General features: G+C 46.3%; 1 protein-coding gene across 1 annotated transcript in view; it reads left to right on the plus strand.

Moving 5' to 3' along the window:
* The window catches only part of BUB1 (BUB1 mitotic checkpoint serine/threonine kinase), a 36388-nt gene extending 16189 nt beyond the window's left edge, over window positions 1-20199 (plus strand). Inside the window, 16 exon segments of the mRNA XM_039872603.1 lie at window positions 1693-1751; window positions 2962-3090; window positions 3175-3285; window positions 3982-4081; window positions 4496-4577; window positions 6727-6901; window positions 8309-8396; window positions 10118-10287; window positions 11372-11398; window positions 11401-11514; window positions 16404-16519; window positions 16819-16980; window positions 17096-17253; window positions 17351-17525; window positions 18028-18134; window positions 19597-20199. Of these exon segments, the coding sequence (XP_039728537.1) occupies window positions 1693-1751; window positions 2962-3090; window positions 3175-3285; window positions 3982-4081; window positions 4496-4577; window positions 6727-6901; window positions 8309-8396; window positions 10118-10287; window positions 11372-11398; window positions 11401-11514; window positions 16404-16519; window positions 16819-16980; window positions 17096-17253; window positions 17351-17525; window positions 18028-18134; window positions 19597-19792 (1969 nt within the window). The 3' untranslated portion in view covers window positions 19793-20199.
* The last annotated feature ends 615 nt before the right edge of the window (window positions 20200-20814 follow it).

A 20814-nucleotide genomic window follows, 5' to 3' on the forward strand; every position in this document is an offset into this window, starting at 1 on the left:
GCTGTGGATGGGTCTCAGCCCTGGCACGGTCTGTGGCACTGGGGCAGGTATAACAGACAGTGGTTCCCGTGTTGAATTAAACCAGGCCACTGAAATGTTAGCCCCACCTCTTGCAGATTACTTACTTTTCAGGCTTCTTTTAGAGCATTTTACTTTATACTTCTTTCCTGAGTTAAAAATTTTCAGTATGCTGAACTCAACAATATTTGAATACCCAAAGGCCATATAGCTGTTAAACCAAAACTGCCTTTGCTGATGGACTTCGCCTGAACACATGCAGGGATTGTTGCAGTCCAGGCAATTCCTAGACACATGCTGTCCTCTTCCTTCTGTCTTCCTACCCAGAGCGGTGTGCGATGAGCACCCATGGCTGGGCCAGGGTCTGTCCAGGCAATGCTGCAGAGGCGCCCCAGTTCTGAGGGATTTTCCTAGAGTTCTGAAATGATGGTGTCACATCACTTGTTTTCTTTAAATTTTTATCTTCAGCCTCTCTCTCTCTCAACAGATAACAATTTCATCGATCCATTAGAAAAAATAAAAGCTACAGTGTAGCTCACACTCTCTCATTAGGTAAAGCCCTCAGCACAGATTGCGGTCCTTAAACGTTGATTCGTTGGTGTCCAAGGTTAACATCCGTCAGTGATTTCTCCCAGAAACACGGTTCAGGGCCATCACGCTCTTTCATTCACATCGGCAGTAATTCCAACCTGGGCCCTGCATCTTGCCGTGTCCATAGGAGGGCAGTTGAGTGGGGGCCACGATCCGTTCCTTCTTCACAGTTAATTTACGCAGCTGTGAAATGGCGAGCACAGCAGCCGCGACAGGCCCCGCAGAAGTGATGTGCATCTGGCTGCCCCTGCAGAGACGGAACAGTGTGGTTGTGAGAGCCGGAGACCACTTTCCCTTATAACATTGTGAAACTCCAACCTGGTCAACATTTGGGTCTCCATAAGAAGCACTTCAGATTGGCCCTGACCCTGGCCTAGGTCGGGACCTGAATGGACCCCCATGGCATTCTCAGCAGCCTGGACAGCTGACCATGACAGAGAAAGGGCAGGCACCTTTCTCTGGAGTCTCATATAAAAACTTGTGCTTTTATGACAATTTAGTGGGGATTTATAAAATGTTAAGTGCTTTGCAGTTTCTATCTTACACCTTACCAGGGTCTACTAAGAGAATCCTAGCAAATTTAAATAGATCCACTGTCGCAGTTGTACTTGAGCTGATATAAACGTCTTCTGTGCCTTGAGTCTTTCTTGATAAATGTTACGGTCTGGCGAACAATGCTCTGTGGCTACTGGCTCATCACAAGTGGTGGCCATGCAGCTGACAGCAGTACGTTGCCGCACCCTGAGGGGGGCTTCATGGTAGCCCGTCAGCTGGCACCATAAGTGGGGTCATGAGAACGAGGGAGCCGCTGTCCTGTCCTGCCCTGCCCTGCGCATAAAGGGACGGTTAGCACGGTATTAAATGGCAGTGCCGCTGTGTCAGGCAGACGTTAGTACCTGGCTTGTGTCTGCGAGAATTATTTTCCTCAAGAGGAAATGAAAACAAAAATCAGACATTTTATTCACTTACACTATAGGCTTAAGCAGTTCCATCCATATTGTAACAACAGGCTTATAATTGCTGACGGTTTTTTCACTGTTCTTTCTTGAGAGTTAGTGTGTTTCAAAGAGTTTTCTCTTCCAGATGTGTGACCAGAAGTACTCATGGATTCAAGCCGCCGAGCGGAGCAGAGCTGACTGGAGGTGATGATGTGTGGTCACTGTCCATGTGTGTCCACCTGTTGCCCGCTCCCCTCCAGGTCACCCAGAGGGCTGTGTGGTAGCCCTGGTTCCTGAGTGCAGCTGGGTGCAAGCTTGTGCGTCCTCAGAATGTAGGGTTAGATAAGCCCTGGACTTCTCAAATAAGGGTAGAAACCCACTCGTTAGTCATACCTTGTTAGAATCTTTTAGAAACTTGATTTGTGAGAACTTTTTAGTTAAATTTCTTAGCAAAAATTTAAATTTATCTAGAACAAGAGTCATCTTTAATATATTATGAGGTAGTAAAGGCGATTAAAAGTATGATCAGAAGGGTTATACTTCTCTTTAGTACTGCTTCGTTAGAGACATTTGCAGTGAAGGTAAATTTATAAATAAAATACAAAACAGATTGGACATTTATCCCCTCCTTCCCCCCTGCCATGACTGTGACATCCTTCCCAAGTGACAGTTCAGTGAGGACAGAGCTGCTTGAAACAGCAGGAGACCCTTGCACAGAACCCAGACTTTCTGGGTGCCAGCGCTGTTGTGGGGAGTTAGAATGCATGCACGCATGGAACAGACAACCCCACCTGCATGGAGGGGGCGTCAGAACCGCAGAGGGGATGGGGAGACATCCACGGAGAGCTATGTTTGTGTCAGGGCTGCAAGATGGGGCTGCACATGCAGTGGGCATGGAAGACCTACCTCAGGCTGTGCAGAGCCCTCGGGCGGGGAGGTCCCCAATGTTTCCACATGCCGCGGAGAGCCCAGGCCGAGGTGTGCAGGGGAGGAGCCAGGTGCGGGCCAGCCTGATGGGCCTGGTGCGCCATTGTCCAGACTCCAGCTGAGTGAGACAGAAAGCCAGCTTGAGTGAACCTTTACGATTGGACTGTCAGCATGCGTCTCCTGGCATAGAGGGAGCCAAGGGTTGTTTATGACCAGGCTGCTAGTTTGATATGATTTTAGACCTGACTGCCTGTTCTCTTTAAGCTTTCATCCCCTTTTCTATTAAAGGATAATTCTTGTCTTACCTGCCTCAGGTGACCTATAAAGGTAAAAGTGACGCCATGAGAGGTGTAATAATGGAGGTCCTTAGTGGTAGTTATCAGCTCCCATGAGTGTTTAATTGTAAGAAAGTTCTTACCGAACTGTGTCCCTGTAGATTATTCTGATCCCCTGCTAGCACTGCATCTTGTCCCTATCTCTCTAACAGGGTGTGACACACACAAGGTTGTGAACACAGGTTCTTTTCACACGACTCCAAACACGTCGCTGGGAGTGGTCCAGGCAACGCCGTCCACGGGGCAGCCATCCCCCACCGTGCACACGAAGGAAGCCTTAGGTGAAGCTGTGCTCGGGTATGGCCCCTGACAGCAGGCGCGGGGCAGGCCTCCACAGCCTGCTTATACTTCTTTCTCCTTCTCAGGCTTCATCATGAATGTGTTCCAGGCTCCTACACTGCCTGATGTGTCTGATGACCAAGATGAATGGCCATCTCTAGATCAAAATGAAGATGCTTTCGAGGCCCAGTTTCAAAGTAAGAACAGCTTGTATAAGAGCTGCTAAGTGCATAGCATTGTGGGTGGTTGCTGCAGGGAATGTCATAGGCAGGAAATGCGTGGGATAGAAAATCCAAAATGGTTGACAAGGTGCTCAATGTGCATCATAGATCTGCTTTGTTTCTTAGAAAATATAGTGTAAAGAAGGACAAGGTCCCCATGGAGGCGAATGGCCTGCAGGGCTAAGGACTTGAGGTCTGGCTTTAGCTTCTCCTAGATGAATGGCAGGGGTGGGGGCGGAGAGCTGGGGCCGGCAACCAGCCCCTGTCCGCCTGGAGTTGGTGCCTGTTGGAAGCCAGAGGGAGACTTTGGTCAAGCTGACCCGACCCATTTAGACTCAGGAGCACTCAAGATGGAAGGCTACGAGGTCTTCCTTATACAAAAATAGGAAACAGCCACAGGAGCTGTGTTCAGCAAGTCGGGTGATGACGGCAATGTTCTGGGGGGTGATGATGAATACCATGTAGCAGGAACTCGAGACAGGAGGGCAAAGCCTTGTGACCACAGTTAAGTCTCTTCTTCCCAGTACAAATTACCTAGTATTTGAAAAGCTGATACCACTACTTTCCTATAAGCTCTTATTCCACTTTTTTTATTTGTAGTTGAAGTTTAGCATAAAAGATGATGTTTTTACCCAATGCAATAATTAAATGCTATTTTTTTCTCTATTGCAGAAAATGCAAGTTCTTCTGGGGCTTGGGGCGTCAATAAGGTTATCTCTTCTTTATCATCTGCTTTTTCTGTGTTTGAAGATGGAAACAAAGAAAATTATGGGTAAAGAAACAGCTGGTTAAAATCATGTGGCGGGAGATACCTGGTCATGGTGATGTGGAATGCTGCACAGCTTCCTCTGGGACTTGCAGTAGTGAGATGGCAAGAGAGGGGTCTGGCTTCCAGTCCCATCTGTAAGACCTTGCTAAAGGTCCTTTCCACCACTGCTGGCTATCTAGGCACTAGATAGCTAAAGCACATGGTGGACAAGGAAAGGGGTGCAGAGAACTGAGGGAGTCTGTGGGTCTGAACCAGTGTTAGATGCGCCTGAGTTCACCAGCCCAGGCATCTATGCATGTTCTGTTATGTTTGCAGGCTTGGTCAAGTAGAGAAGGAGGTAGCTTAGGTGGGGTCGTGATGCAGAGAGAATATGTGTTAAGGGTGAGGGCATTTAGAATTTTGCAAATTTTTCCTTAGGTTACCCCAGCCTAAGAATAAACCCGCAGGAGCCAGGACCTTTGGAGAACGCAGTGTAAGCAGATTTTCCCCTAAACCAAAGGTAGGTCAAGCTCCCTTCACCCATGAAATGGATCTTCTCTTTGTTTTAGCAATAGTTGTCCAGATAAAGGAGGCGGTGAGTGTAAGAGCATACCAAGAAACGCAGTGTCATATGAAGAGTGTATGTAGGGACATTGTCCTACAAGTTACCTGAGTATCTACTTGTGCCAGGCACTGCAATAGATACAGAACTTGAGAAGGAATATGCTGTGATCCTCGCCATCGTGGGCCTTCCTGCTAGACAAGAGACCCCATGGGGCACGCATGCCTTCAAGGCCTGGGAAGTGAGGCCATTAGATGGAACTGAACTGGAGCAGTCCATTGTCAGACACCTCAGCAGACAAGCATCGCCTGTTCACTGCCCGCCACATTCTTGGTGATGGTGGCTTTTGTGTCAGCCCAAACCCACTTGCATTCCAGCCCTGAGAGTTTGCAGGCTGCCTTCTCTCCATCCCTGGCCTGGCTCTGCCAGCATGTGTTGGAGTGTGCGGGAAGCCTGTCACCTCAGCCATGTTCTCACCCCATGGTGGGCTCTGCTAAGTAAACTGTCACCCAGCTCTTGAGTCCTATTGAACCTTTTGACATTAAAGTGGGCTGGATTTCAGATATAATAGCATTGCTTCTTAGGTGCATTTTACCGACTATTCAGCTTTGATTGAAAACCTGTGCTAGGTTTCCCGCTTGTCCCGGCGCTGAGCAGAGGCCAGTCGCTCTATCCTGTGTTTGCTCCCCTGGCGAATGACCAGCCAGCTTTGCCTGCAGTGTCAGAAGAGACAAAGTGTAATCCGTGAAGACCGCCGGGTGTAAACCATGACGGGCGTTTTAGGGTCAGCCAAAGGGCTTTGGGCAAGTGCGATTCTGACTCAGCGGTTTCTTCCTTTGTCATAGACTCTAAAACTGGACTTTTGTGTTTATGGATAAGTAGCTAATTCTGGGGCTGGAGCAGGAGAACTATAAAGGAGCTGGGAGCATCTCGTTGTGCCAGAAAGGAAGGGACGAAGTGCTTCACAGGGGCCACCTGAGTGGCCGGTGGCCACACCTGGGCAGCGTGAGCAGGAAAGAAGTAGCCCAGAGTGGCATCAGGTTGTAAAGCAAGAAATAAAATAAATATCCGTATGGCTACACATGCGTGAGAGAGAAAGGACAAAACATCCTTACAGAAGATCCAAGTCAGGGAGAGAAATGTGTGGCAAGAGAAAGCAGCCATTAGAGCCACAGTAAAAGTCGCAGCAAGAGCCACGGGCGAGTCTGAGAATTAGCGGGCAAAACTATAAGAGGAAACAGGACATTCATATGGCCAAATTACTTTAGTTACTTTGTTCCCAAATTCTTTGGTATTTCTCTGACCCGAAGGTGAAGCTCAGTTCTCCTTCCTCTGAGTATAGGCTGGACTTAGTGACCTCCTTTTAACAAGCAGAGGAGGGAAAGCGGAGAGCCAAGCCATTTGGTGCAGGAACCTGGCAGACACCAATTTGACTGGCTGACCAGTGAAAAACTGACTTGATGTCTTATGTCACCAAACATGATGTAATAAGAAAGGGTACTTTACCCCTGATGCTAGTCCCCAAAATCTATAACCCCAGTCTAATCCTGAGAGAACAGCAAATAAACCTAAATTGGGGGACATTCTATACAGTTCCTGGTCAGGATTCAAGAGCATCAGTGTGAGAAAGACTAGGAACAACCCGTGACCTGGCATGGCCTGCAGAAGGCTAAGGAGGCGTGACAGCTAAACACAGTGCGGCATCCAGGACGGGGTCTGAGAAGAGGGACCCAAGTGGGAGGGTGAGGAAACCCAAACGATGGCGTGGTCACTAGTGCCATGTAGTTCCCTGGATGTTAGGGCTCTATAAATGTTACCCTAGGAGTCTGCCGAAGGGCATGTGGGAGCTCCGTGCTATCTTCGTGATTCCTCTAGAATTTTCAAATGAAAAGACCATGTGACCCTTGTGTGCGGTGGAGCCCACTGGGGTATGACAGGGTCTAATTCTGGGGGAAAAAATGACAATCACGACGTCGTCAGCTGGGTGGTTGCCAGTGCTATGTCTGTTTCTTCTTTAATTTCTCTCTTTTATCTTAAAAGTTGTAACATGTTAAATTTCATGACACAGGGGGCTGGCTGCTTTTTTTCAGCTCATCTTTTGTTTCAGGAAGTGCCATGTCCTGAGGAGTTTCCTGATGACTCGACTGTCTGGGGCGTCCGCTGCCCCAAAATGCTGGCGCCCAGCCCCAGGAGCCCAGGAGGCTTTACATCTGCCGCACGGCTTGCATCCACGCCTTCCCATAAGCTTCTGGTGGGCCCAGTGCACGCTCTAGAGGACAAAGGTGTGTGACACTGCTCCTATAGGGTGTACATTTATTGTACAATTTACCACAAACAGGTCACTGTTGACAGATTGCATTAGTTGAAGGCTAAAAATAATGCACATTTGTATTTTCTAATTTGATAAAAGTAACAAATAGTAAATTTTAGTTCTTGATATTTGTCTGCAAACTTCATTACTTTGGAGATGTAGCAAAGTACTAATTCAGAAAATCATATCCTCTTATTTGTTAGTGATCTAACTTCAAAAGAGTAATGAAAAACTCACAAATAGCCCTTATTTCCCCTAGACGTGACCCTTAATGTATGATATCGACACTGGGCGCAGCCATCATTAAGGACCAGCTTATAGAGCATACCTGTGAGACCCAGGCCACTGTCCTATTTTGGTGACTGCTGATTTACCTGCCAACTCTGCTCTCACTGGCACCTCTGTAAAAAATAGCACTATCCACCATAGCATGCCCACGAGAGAGCTGCCGAGGAGTCACTCCCCGAGGCAGAGGCACAGCTGAGCCCTAGACTTAAAATGTTTCACAGCTTGGTATGTTTCTCCTGAATTTTAAAGGAGAGCCCCTTAAAACTTGGACAACTGCTAAATGCTATCACAAGCTTGCCACTTCAATAAAGAAAAGTTTTTGAAGCTTTTTCTAGTCAAGAAAACTAATTTAATCAGTCCAGAGTCTTTCAAAACAGTCAACATGCCACACTTAGAGGATTTGCCATTTTGGTTGTATCAACAAAAGCTAGTGTTCTAGGATGAGAAGTGTGAGCACCTGCTCGGTGAGGCAATACCTGATAAAATTTACTCTGGGGTGGTGCTTGCCATGCATGGTATTGAGCTCACCCAGTAGTTTATTCCATGTTTCTGCCCTATCTGGTCTATCCGTCAATAGTCATTGTCATTGTTTTAAATTTAAAGGATGATGAGTATTGCCAGGGATCTTTGTGATGTAACACTCCACACCAATCAGCTAAACACCAGTAGACTGACGAAAAGTCAACAAAACCTCTGCCCTTCAGAAGCATGTCAGCCTTTCATTCTTCATGTCTTTGTCATCAGGTTCTCCCAAAGCAGGGTGTGGCCTGCCACCCACACTAGTGCTCTCCCATGGTCTGGCCATCCTGCCCACAGTGACCAGGCCCTCTCCAGGCCCTGTTCTCTGGAAGGATTGTATGGACTAGATGTAAAAAGTTGAAATGCTTTTACATATATTAGTAGTAGGATTTTTTAAGTCATCCCCCCGCCCCATTTTTAAAAGTTCATAGCACATTTTACCATGGAACACTATTTTGAAATTAAAATGCAAGTCAGTATAAAAAGGAATCCTGGACTTTATAACCATATAAAATATGTGTACGTACACATGTGTACATAATGTCGGTCTCTAATTTTCTATATATATCAGAAAATGTGGTAGCAGCACAGTACGCCCATGTGAATTTGGATGCTCGTGAAGGAAACATGGCACAACCCTCAGAAGACAGGAAGTTCAGGTACTATGAGCGTGGGTGTGGCCCTGCCGTTGAGTTTCTCACTAGCTTTTCTTTTAGAATATGACATGGTTCCAACCCTTCAAGGCTGGTAATTTTTATTCACTAGCAGCTTGAAGGCAGAAGGTCCTCTCTGAATAAAGACAATTTACCTAAACACAGGCACTCGAGCCATGAGCGAAGCAGTGTGGCCACCGAGTCCCTGAGGGCGTGAGCTCCGCATCAGACTCCTCTGCAGGCCCTTCCTGCCAAAGGCCCAACCTGGAAAGACTAGTGCAGAACAGGGCCAACATAATTCCTTCTTCACACCTGTTACGATCGAGAAAATCAGTAACTGTCTTATATGAGAGGAAGATAATAGTGTTTAAGCCTCTTAGGTATCAGTGCAAAATGCAGACTTGCCCTACGTTAATGCTTTGCAGAAGTAAAATCCCACCATATTTCAAGAGTCTGGTGGATGTAATGGACACTGGAAGTGCCTACACCCTTGAGTGTCTTATAGCAGCGCATGCCCACACTTTCCACAGTGACCCTTTCATTCATCTGCAACAACTGAGTTGTATCTCTGCAACATTTTTTAAAATCTGAAATTATTCTAAAAGTAGTTTATTTTTTTTAAAAAAATTCACAGGAAAAATGCCTGTGTCAAAGGGTAAAAATGCAACCTGAAGTTGCGGGTGTCAGTTCATCTGTGTAGAAGCGTATTCTGTCCACGTGTGTGTGGGTGCTGGCTGTGAGGCTGGGTTTGCGTGTGTGGGGCTGTATATGCACTTGAGTCCTGTCGTCATTGGCTCTTCTCTCCAAAGTCACTGCCTACACCGAACCACTGCTCCTTGAGGGAACACACAGCAAGGTCCCTGCAAGTCTCTGGTCACAGCACTTTAGTTAAAGGCACCTTGTTCCATATGTGCTATTGGCTCGCTAGCACTGAGCTCCCAGCCAGCAGTACTGGAATCGGGGCCTGAACAAAGCCCACCAGCACATGGGTTTTCTTCCTGAGGCACATCCCGGCCTTCCAGCACTCCAGAACACTGGACAGCAGTTAAACCCCGTCACTGAGTACACTGCAAAAGGGCACTCAGTGTGAGAGCTGAAATGCGACGGCATGCGGCCTTACTCAACCTCACCTGTGGATGCCTATTGGGTAACTCACATTTTTTGCTGCTCTGAGTGTTTGCAGGTGACTCCAAAAGCATCATGAGTATTGACTTGGGGTTACTAAAACATTTAGCATGCAAGCAAACGTGTAAATATGGGGTCCGTGAGTGATGAGCAACTATGCAAGGATGCATGTGCATCCACATGCATGTGCGGAGGTGTACTGGTGCTAGGTGGGTGGGTTGTCACTTCTTATTCAGTGTTATAAAAGAAGGCATTTTGGAATAAAGTTAAGTGTTCAGTCTTAATGACAGGCCTGACATTCAGGTGACAACTTGGGGGAATAAACCCGTTCCCACATTTCCTACCAAAGAACATCCACTGTCCTCTGCCCCCCAGTTATCTATGTGTTACCAGCTCTTTGACTTATTTTTATTCACATCGTACTAGCTGCATGTGTGTTTGTCTGAAGAAAACACTTTAATCAACTCTTAGTGAAGCAATTTTGAATGTCATCCCTAGAATGAAAAGGAAGCTGCTCTGTGGGGCTCGAAGTGCCTGGACCCGGCAGGCTTATAACCAAGAGGTGTTTTGTCTCCCTTCTCTCATCCCTTGCGCACGTCCAGCCCAATGCAGGAGGGAAGCCTAGCAGCAGCTGCAGGCAGCGCGCTGACCAGAGAGGCAGAGCGGGGCCTGGCTGCCTGCACCCTCACAGACGCTGACCTTGCCACGGCGGCGGGGTGCGCAGACACCGGTACTGGACTTGAGGCAGAGCAGGCACAGCCTCGTTCACCAGGTACGAACAGGTGCTCAGCCTTCTCTGTGCCCTGGAGTAGGACAGTGATCTGGTCAAAGCTGCTCTGGGAGAGCTGGCAGGGCAGGACCTTGAACTTTATTGGGACAGAGGCAGCTCCACCAGGATGAGCATGCTGCGTCAGGGTGCAGTGCGACAGCGGAGTGCTCAGGATGAGCTCGTCCGTGTTAGTGTTCAGGGGCGTCATATTAACTATGGTGGGAAGTGGGGGTTGGAATCAGAGTCCCTGTTGCATGCCAGCATCCATGTAATACTGTTGTTCCCAGGTCACAGAACAGTAACAGGCTCGGGGTTACGGGACCCCCGCCCCTGGCCGCACAGAGAGAGTTTTGCAGTGTGGTAGGAGCACAGTCTCTGCCATGCCCCCCTTAAGAGGTTATGTGATCTTGACCGAGACCATCTCGCTCCTCTGTGGCCCTCTGTCCTTTCCATAAAGTGGAGGTGAAAGTGGTACCTACTTAGTCTTATCATAAGGACCAAGGAAGGTACCAAACATAAAGTCTTCAGAACGGTGTCTTCCACGCACTTAGCCTTCAGCATGTGTTAGTTATGCTGATCAGTCTTTGATAATGGCCACTAACTTTTTTTTCCCCTTCAGAAATGATTTCTCTTTTGTGGAGCCAAAATATCTTATACATGCACATTGCATGGAGGTAGTATGTGTTAAAGGCAACGTGTTTTGTAGACATAAGTGGAAAAGCAATTTAAAGTCTATATATCTGGGCATATGTCAGAAGTAACTAACAAATATTCACATCTGCCTTTGAGACGGGTGCTCACGCTGTGCTAGAGGCCAGACCGACAGCCCCAGGGGAGTGAAACTGGTGCCCTGGTGTTGGTTTCATTTTTCTCAACTGAATGTTGATCTAAATGTGTAACTCTAAAATGGCATTGAACCATGTGGAACTAGCCATTTTGACTCTTGAAACTGGTTCTTTATTATTTGATTCAATGCTCTTTAAGGATGAGGCTTTTGAAAGGTTATTTAACACGTATCTCCACTTGTTTTATTTCTAATTCCTCGAGTACTGAATTTATTTTCTGATTTTGTCTCTATCCCTTTAAGACCTTGCTGTTGAGAATCCGTGGGATGGTGACTGATTCTCAAACTTCTCTCCGGGCTTCCTCAGCCCTTGCACTCCCATCCAGACGTTTTTGAGTGGCAGTGCAAGCTCCCTGCCATGAAGCCCAAGACCGAGTTCCAGCTGGGTAAGAGCCATGTGGTGATAAGACTTCCAACCCTTGTTTCTCCGTGGGGAGCTGGTGGTGACCTGCTGCTCCTAGCACCGCCCCCAGGTGGGCAGGTAAGAACATTACGCTGGGAGTAAACTGAGAACTGGGAGTTCTCAGTAAACATGTTATTAAGCCATGATGGGAGCATTTTGACCATCATTGGGGCTATAACAGAGATGGCAATATCTATCAGATTATAAACTCACATGCAATCACCCACTTCTAAGAATTTACCCAGATGCATATGTTCAAAGTGGCATGTGTATGTAAGGGCAGGTTGGAAGCCACACAGGTGTCACTGGGGACTGCTTAGGTACATGACGGGACACCTCCACAATGACATCGGCTCTGTACTCAGAGGGGATGCCTTCTGAAACATGCCGTTAAGTGAAAGAGTAGGCTAGTGCTGTGTGCTCCGTTTTGTTTCCTAGAAGTGTAGACGGTCATATACATGTTTGATAGTATTAAAACTAATGAAGATGGCTAACTATTAGTGGGAGTGGACAATGACAGGAGCAAGACTTTGGGCAGTTTATTTCCCCACACACACACACCCCTACACACACACGCATAGTGTCTCACATTAGTGTAGAACGTTTGTTGAAGGCGATGAGCCAACATTGTTGTTTTAGTAGCTAAAGCCTGTGGTTTATGTCAGGGTCACTCTCGGTGGTGTCCATCCTGTGGTTTTGGACACATGTATAATGATATGTATCCGTCAACACGGTGTCATGCAGAGTGGTTTCACTGCCCTGAAAGTGCCCGTGCTCCACCTGTTCATCTTTTCTTACCTTCACCTGGAACCCTGGCCACCACTGAGCTTTTTCCTGCTGTCTCCAAGGTGTTGCCTTTTCCAGCGTGTTATGTTGTGATCGTGCAGTACATAGGCTTTTCAGATGGCTTCTTTCACTTATCAATCTGCATTTAAGGTTCCTCCATGTCTTTTCATGGCCTATTAGCTCTTTAATTGCTGAGTAATATTCCATTGTACAAATGCACCGTCGTGTGTTTATCCATTTGCCTATTGAAGGCCGTCTTGGCTGCTTCCAAGTTTGGGCAACTGTAATAAAGCTTCTATGAACATTCCAGTGCAGTTTTTATATGGACATAATTTTCTGTTCATTTGTGTGAATATGAAGAAGTGTGATTGCTTTTATAAGAAACTGCCAAGCTGTCCCCAGTGGGATTTGTACCATTGCATCCCCACCAGCAAGAATGGGGGTTCTGCGGCTCCACATCCTCCCAGCATCTGGAGTCCTCAGTGTTTTTGGCCTTCACTGTGGTGTTCCACTATTGTAGTTTGCAGCTCCTAATGGCATCTGGTGTTGAATGAACATTTTTGTATTTGTTTGCCATCTGTACATCCTCTTTGGTAGGTGTCTGTTCAGGTCTTTTGCCCCTTTTGTAATTGATTTGTTTGTTTTCTTAGTTTTGAGTTTTAAGGGTTTATTGTATATTTTGAATAATTCTCAGATAAGTGTTTTGCAAAGATTTTTCTCTCAGTCTCTGGCTTGTCTTTTTATTCTATCAACTGCCTTTTGCAGAGCAGAAGTTTTTAATTATAATGAAGTCCAATTTGTCAATTTTTTCCCTTTCACAAATCATCCTTCAGTGTCGTATCTAACATGTCATTGGCAAACCCAAGGTCATCTAGATTTTCTCCTATGTTATCTTCTAAGACTTTTATAGCTTCATGTTTTACATTTAGGTCTGTGATCTATTTTGGCTTAACTTTTGTGAAAGGTTCTGTGTCTAGATTTATTTTTGCGTGTTGACATTCAGTTCTCTCACCATTTGTTGAAAAGACTCCTTTATTAAATTGCCTTTGCTCCTGTGTCAGTGGGCAGCTGGTTGTGTGTGAGGCCTGTTTCTGGGCTGTCCGTCTGTCGATCTGTTTGTCCATTCCCCACCGACATCACAGCATCCTGACTGCTGTGGCTTTTATAGTAAGTCTCGATGTCAGGTAATATCACTCCTCGGGTTTGTTCTTCAGTGTTGTGTCGGCTATTCTGGGCCTTTCCCGCTCCGTGTAGCCTTGGTCTGTCAACACCCATGAAATAACTTGGTGGGATTCTGATTGGGGTCGTGTCTCTGTCTTTACATTCATGATGAGTTTCTTGTAGACAACACATAGTCAGGTCTTGGGTTTTTATCCACTATGACAATCTCTGTTTTCATTGGTATATTTAGTCTATTGATAATGTAAAGTGACTGTTACGTGGTTGGATTACTATCCACCATATTTGTTTATTACTTTCTATTCATTACCCTTGTTCTTTGCTCCCTTTTTGTCTTCCACTCTCTGCTTTCTCTGGTTTTAATTGAATATTTATGTAATTCATTTTTCTCGTAGCATATCAATTATAGTTCTTTTGTTACTTTTTTTAGTGTTTCCCTAGAGTTTACATTTACAACTAATTCAAGCCTACCTTCAGATAACACAGTACCACTTCACAGGTGGTACAGGTCCTGATGACAGAACGTTGCCAGTTCCTCCCTCCTGTCCCGATAACATGGCTATCATTCTACTTATCCTTAAGCCGTACTTACTACATGCACAAAAAGCTTTATTTTATCCCTTTTCCTACACTTTTCTGATCTCAGTTTCTGACCTACCCTACTTCTCTTTGAAGAACTTTCTAAAACATTTCTTGCAAGGTGGGTGCTGGTGACAGATTCCCTTAATGTTTGTCTGTCTCAGAAAGGCTTTGTTTCCGCCTCGCCTTCAAAGGGGTCATTTGAGTGGACACAGAGTTCAGTGCCAGTTTCTTCTCTCCAGAATACCACACTCTGGACAGAAGTCGCTGTGACTTGTCCTTGCCCCTCTGCAGGTGGTTTGATCCTGGCTCCTCTCAGCGTTTCCTCCATCTCCCCTCCTGCAGCGTGGGTATCCCGTGGCCAGGGCATAGATTCCCTGGTATGTGTCCTGCATCTGTGACTCAGTATCTGTCACTAATTTTGGAAATTTCTCAACCATTATTACCCCAAATGTTTCTTCAGTTTCTTTCTCTTTTTCTTCCTCTTCTTAGCATTCTCATTACACATACTACACCTTTTGCAGTTGTCCCCCAGCCTGGAACACCTTTTTCTTTCTGTGTCTCAGTTCTGGAAATTTTTCTAACACATCCTCAGCTCAGAGACCCTTTCCCCTGCTGTGTGCACCTTGTTGGTGAGCACATGGGAGGGGCGTCCTTTCCATTAGTGTTTCTCTCCAGCATTTCCTCTGGGCTCTCCCCTAGAGTTTCATTCTGTCTGCTAACATGACGCAGCTGTGCTTACATGTTGTACTTTCTTCATTAGCACCTTTAACACGTTAATCATAATTCTCTTCAGTTCCTGGTCTTTTAATTCCAGGATCTTTGCCACATCCATGTCTGATTCTGGTACTCACTCCCTCTCTTCAAGCCCGTCTTCTGTCTCCTAGTGCGCCTCATGCCTTCGATAGAAGCCAGACCTGACTTGCCGGGTCCAAGGGCCTGCAAGAAGTAGGTCCTCAGGAAGGTACGTGCTCATCTGGCTTGGGGTTAGGCTTCTTACTGTTTGCTGTCACTGTAGGTATCAGAGCTGAAATTTCCCTTTGTGTCTTTAATTCTGTCTCCCTTGTTATCTTTGGGTTTCCCTGGGAGTCTGGCCATTGCTGTCACTGCAGACTTAAATATGGTCTGTGACGCCAGCTCTTTCTGTCCTAGTCCGCCTGGTACTGGGGCGCCTGCCCCTGGACCACAGCTCTGGCCAGCTGTGATTTTTTGTGTCTACTTCTCTGTCTCCTCAGTTTTGGGGGCAGCAGTTTGCCCTGTGACCTGGGCTCTCTAATGGATCTAAGAAGAATTGTTGAGTTTCAGTTTTTCAGCTTTTTCTTGCTGCGAGGGTGGAGTGATGGCTTCTGCATGCCTCATATGCCAGACGGGAAACTGGAAATCTACTTTTTCATGTTTGGTTTTGCGTCTGTGAATTCTTTTTTAAGAATTACCTTAAAAATCTATTACAACTTCACCTCTGTGGGTCTTTCTCCCTAAACCAATAACCCCAATGCTACTGAAAAATATCAAGACAAACCCAGTGTGAGAGATGTTCTACAACCTACCTGACTAGTACTCTTTGGAACTGCCGTGGTCATCGAAAACAAGAAGTTAGGGACTGTCACAGCCCAGCGGAGGCCGAGGTGGCTCGACAGCTGTGTCCTGGAACATTAGTGAAAACTAGCGTTGTCCGAATGAAGTGCAGGGTTTAGATAATAGGATCGTGCCAGTGCTGGCTCTTTATTTGTGACAAGTGTGCCGTGGCCATGTGAAGTCACCAGCAGGGGAGCCTAGGTGCAGAACAAACAGATACTCTCCTATCTGTACAGCTTGAAAGCTGTACACTGAAAACTTCTAAAATAAAAGGTTTACTTCAATTAAAAACTTTCAAAATCTATTAGAAATATTGGTACGATTATACTTTGCCCTTTTTATTCTGATATAAAACACTCGCATTTTTCAAAGGCATGTTAGAGCTTCGTTTAGCACTTTACGGAGAGTTTTTATCTGTTCTTTCTGACGTCACAGCCATCTTGCCAAGTAGGCAGCACAGCTAAATGTGGGCCCACTGGCAAAGAGAAGGTGGCTGCCCAGGTTCCTGCCACCGTGTGACAGGCCTAGCCTGACAGTGCTGCCCGTGCCCTCTGTCATGCCATTTAAAGGTGGCGCTGTTTTGTGGCAGGAATTTAACTTTCATGCAAGATGGGAAAAGCATTTCCTAAGGGAGCTATATCCATGTTTATTAAAGCAGTTCAAGCACCAAGGAAATTCTACAAGCACTTCATTCCGACGAAGTCTTTGGTATTTTGAGCCTTTTTTTTCACTCCAACCCCTTTGTCTCCTTAGGTTCTTTGCTGGTCTACATTGATCACCTTCTCGGAGAAGGGGCTTTTGCCCAAGTTTATGAAGTTACCCATGGGGATGTGAAGGATACCAAAAGCAAACAGAAATTTGTTCTGAAGGTAAATGATGTGAGCAGCGCTTTGTACAACATAGAAATGCACTTTAGAACTGGAGTGTGCTGGCCTCTTTTTTCTTTTTTAAGACAGTGACGGTTTCAGTCAGGTCTGTCGTCAGCACTGCCCCACGAGGGCTCAGCACTGCCTTGCCGTTAGTCATGTTGCCACTAGTCACGTTGCCACAGCAACTGCCCGTGCGGCCTGTCACCACCCCACATCCTTCAGCAGGGTGGAAGTTGCTTCCTTGCCATCGTTTTCCAGAATGTGAGACTGGATGTGAATGTCACATACCTGGTTTGCAGGTCCAGAAGCCCGCCAACCCCTGGGAGTTCTACATTGGGACTCAGCTGATGGAGAGGCTGAAGCCCAGTGTGCGACACATGTTTATCAGGTTCTACTCCGCCCACTTCTTCCGGGATGGCAGCGTGCTGGTGGGGGATCTTCACAGCTACGGGACGCTGCTGGTAAGACATGGATCCTGGCTTGTGCCTTGCACTGTAGCAGTGGGCACAGATCTCGACTGGAAGTCCCCGTGCTCCTATGCAGCCGGCTCAGGAATCCACTTCCCCCTATTTCTAGAATGCCATCAACCTCTATAAAAATACCCCTGAGAAAGTGATGCCTCAAGCTCTGGTGCTGTCCTTTGCTATCAGCATTCTCCACATGATAGAACAGGTCCACGGCTGCGAGATCATCCATGGGGATGTCAAACCAGACAACTTCATACTCGGGAGCAGGCGAGTGTCACACTTCTGTCGATCCCCTTCTTACCGTCCCCGCAGGCTCTTGTTGTTCGTGCTCACACAGCCAGGCCCTTGTTTCTGTTCGGTACAGAGTTTTGGAACAAGACAGCGAAGATGATGGTTTATCTGCTGGCCTGGCACTGATTGACCTGGGTCAGAGCATAGACATGAAACTTTTCCCAAAAGGAACTACATTCACAGGAAAGTGTGAAACGTCCGGTTTCCAGTGTACGGAGATGCTCAGTAACAAACCGTGGACCTACCAGGTGTGGAACTAGAGGGAGGGCTTCGAAGGCATTAGCCTCCATTACACCTGCTATGCTGGAAGTGACTCTGCGCCGCCCTGGTCCCGTCCCGGAGTTAGACCATGCTTGAGTGTATATTCGGTTTTGAGTCTGTCCCACAGCGAGAGGCTTTGGAGCACAGTGACAGCAGCGGCCAGAGTCCCAGGGGAAGGGTTGGGAGGCCTTCCAAGCTGTCCCTGTCCAAGGGAATTACTGTCATGTTTGCCTGTAGGTGACCACACAGGGAACTTGGAAGGACACGGTGGCCCATAGAGAACAGAGCTTTCCAAGGGGCTGCTTCAGGGGCAGGGGGTGATCTGTCCCTGGAGGCTTCAGTGGGGCTCATCAGTGGGGTGGTTGAACAGATGGCTTTCACGATCCTTTACAAGTTATACCCTATGATTGTTTACCTTGCCGCATAGGTTAGAGAGACATCTTAATACAGTCATGTATAAATTACATAGACCTATAATTTTCTTTATAGATTGATTACTTTGGAGTTGCAGCAACAGTGTACTGCATGCTTTTTGGCTCTTACATGAAAGTGAAAAACGAAGGCGGAGTCTGGAAGCCTGAAGGTCTTTTTAGAAGGTGGGTGTTAGTGTCAGTGCTACATGAAAAAAGAGTAAACATTGTAGATGTTTGGGTTCCATCTGGAGGAAGATGGTCTCTGCCATTGCCTGGAGAACCCATGTCTTGGAAAGCATGATGACTTGACACAGTTCTGGGCTCTGGGCACAGTGAGCAAGTTCCGTGGCTTCACTACTTCTGTCCCCACTTGTGGCAGTAGGGCAGCCAGCGCCCTCACAGAAGCAGTGGAAGCTCCAGGCTAAGTGGCTGGCATCCTGTGCACACCAATCACCTGGTGTCACCAAGCCTGTGGTGCTTGCTTATTTGTCTTCTTGTCTCTCTGACTGGAGCAATGACGGCCCTGCTTCCCAGCGTCTCTTAGAAGAAGCAAAGGGAGTGATACATGTGGAGGGGCTTTGTAAGTTATGAAGTAATAGGATGAGGCAGCCATCCATCACAGGAGAGGGTTTTAAGTCCCATCCCTGTATGACTAGTGTTTCTTACACTGTTCTGTCATCTGTGGTGATTAGAGTAGACCTCTCCCATCCACGCAGATGGCTTTCCCAATGCAGTGCCGTGTGACTAGACTGGCAGTGTTTGAGCTGAGCTTTTGGCACATGTATGTTCATTATGTCATTTATACTTAATTGTCTCTGAGGTATAAAAACATACACAGAAAAGTGTACTCATCTTAAGTGTACAGCCTAATGGGTTTTACATACCCAGACAAGAAAAGAAACAGCGGTAATTTTCTAAAATGTAGTGTCTGCACATAAATAAGCTAGATTCAGGCCCCAGAGGAAAACTTACAACAACTATGCTTTACTCTGCGTGACAGACAACACGTTTAGCAGCCGCTCTGATCCTGTTCCTGACGGAAGGCCCAGCCCGTGCTCAGAGGCTGCCATCTCCAACCACCTGTGGGCACAGAAACCTGTTGCCCTCGGCCACATCATAGCAGCAGGCTGAGCTTCCTGTCTGGAACAGGGTCTACCTACGTTCTTCCTGTCCCAGTGCCTTATCTCCATGTTCTGGAGTTTCACAGCAGTTGGAACTCAGTTCAAGCTCGGTTCTGGACAGTCCCTCCCGTCCACCTGGTCCTGGCACATCTACGAGGAGGCTTGTCAGAAGAACCCTTTGCATCACTACAGCACATGCAGCTAGCCAAAATATCTGTTTTAAAAAAAAAATTAAAAGTTTTCCCACTGCCAAGCTATTATTGAGACTACTTATCTTGAATCACTTCTGGGGAACAAGGTATATATACACTTTTAAGTATATCTTAATTTCTCTTACTCATAATGAATTGAACATTTCTATTGATGCCTTAAGCTGCGCTTGGGTGAAAGTTGTTAATTCAGCTGTCCGGGCCTATGGAGGTCAGATGCAGCAGTGGAGTTGTTCTGGGTTGTCCCACGTTGTCCCATGTTGTCCCACATGCTGAACGCTACATTTTATCCTCTATTTGCGCTTTTTCCTCCAGGCTTCCTCATCTGGACATGTGGAATGAATTTTTTCACATCATGTTGAATATACCAGATTGTCATCATCTTCCATCTTTGGATTTGTTAAGGCAAAAGCTGAAGAAAATATTTCAGCAGCACTATACAAACAAGATTAAGACTCTACGTAATAGGCTAATTGTTCTGCTCTTAGAATATAAGCGTTCTCGAAAGTAAGATATGGCACTCCCAGAAATCCCTTCGGGAATGCTGGCCTGCCCACTTCGAGCTTAGTGTCTCCCTGTTTACTGTTTATATAAATGTTTCTTTCTGAAATCCGCAAAGTATATCCATGTGACCATTTAGTTGTTGTCAATAGTTAAACAAAACACACGTGATAACGGTCCCTGTGTCGCAGGTGAACCATGCTGCTCTGGGGACACAGGTATTTGTGAGAATATCTGGATGTGAACATACTCTAAGTTTCACTTTTAAATACTGACCTGTTCACTTAGAGCCAAAAAAGGGCCAAGACAGCTTTTTTTCTAGATTTGAGGGTTTGTATTTGTGTAAAATAAAAATTCCCCAAATATATTCAAGGGACTCAAGTTTTTATGAATAAAGATTGTCTTTTTCTGCCTGTTCTTCATTGCTATCTATGGGAAAGGTTAAAAGCGAAAATCTGAAGTCTCTTTATTTTTTAGAAGTGTCATTCAAAGGAGAATCTCACATCTTGAAAGTAGTCTTATAAGCTGAGGAAATCATTAAATTGGCCCTAAAATCGTAGCAGCCAACTTAGCATGTATTGACATAGAGCTGAGGGCTGGGTCCTACAACCTGAACTGACCTACCACCCTAGCGCCACCCCGCTGCCATGGTCCCCTTCCCACAGGCAAGCACAACTCACTTTTTGTGAACCTTCCCAAAAATGATTCCATGCATTTTTCTATGTATTTTTGACACAACTAGCATAATTCTGCCTTCTTCCACTTAACGTATAGGGAAGAGTAACTACAACATAGCACGTTCTCATTATCAGTGGTGTGAGATATTTCGTTATACATTGTATCTGTAATGTAATTTTGTATCAATATTGGCAAACAGCCCTGTTGGGGACAAACACACAGCCTTTGTCCCCCACAGCCTAGGCTCTGCCACCCTTGCCTCTCTGACAGGTGAAAAATGGGATTTTTCTCATGATCTTTGCTTGCATTCTCTTCTGAATTAGGCCAAATGCATTCATACATTCAAGAACTGTG

The sequence above is a fragment of the Pteropus medius genome, unplaced genomic scaffold, assembly GCF_902729225.1.
Source record: "Pteropus medius unplaced genomic scaffold, Ma_sr-lr_union100, whole genome shotgun sequence".
In the NCBI taxonomy this organism is placed as follows: domain Eukaryota; kingdom Metazoa; phylum Chordata; class Mammalia; order Chiroptera; family Pteropodidae; genus Pteropus; species Pteropus medius.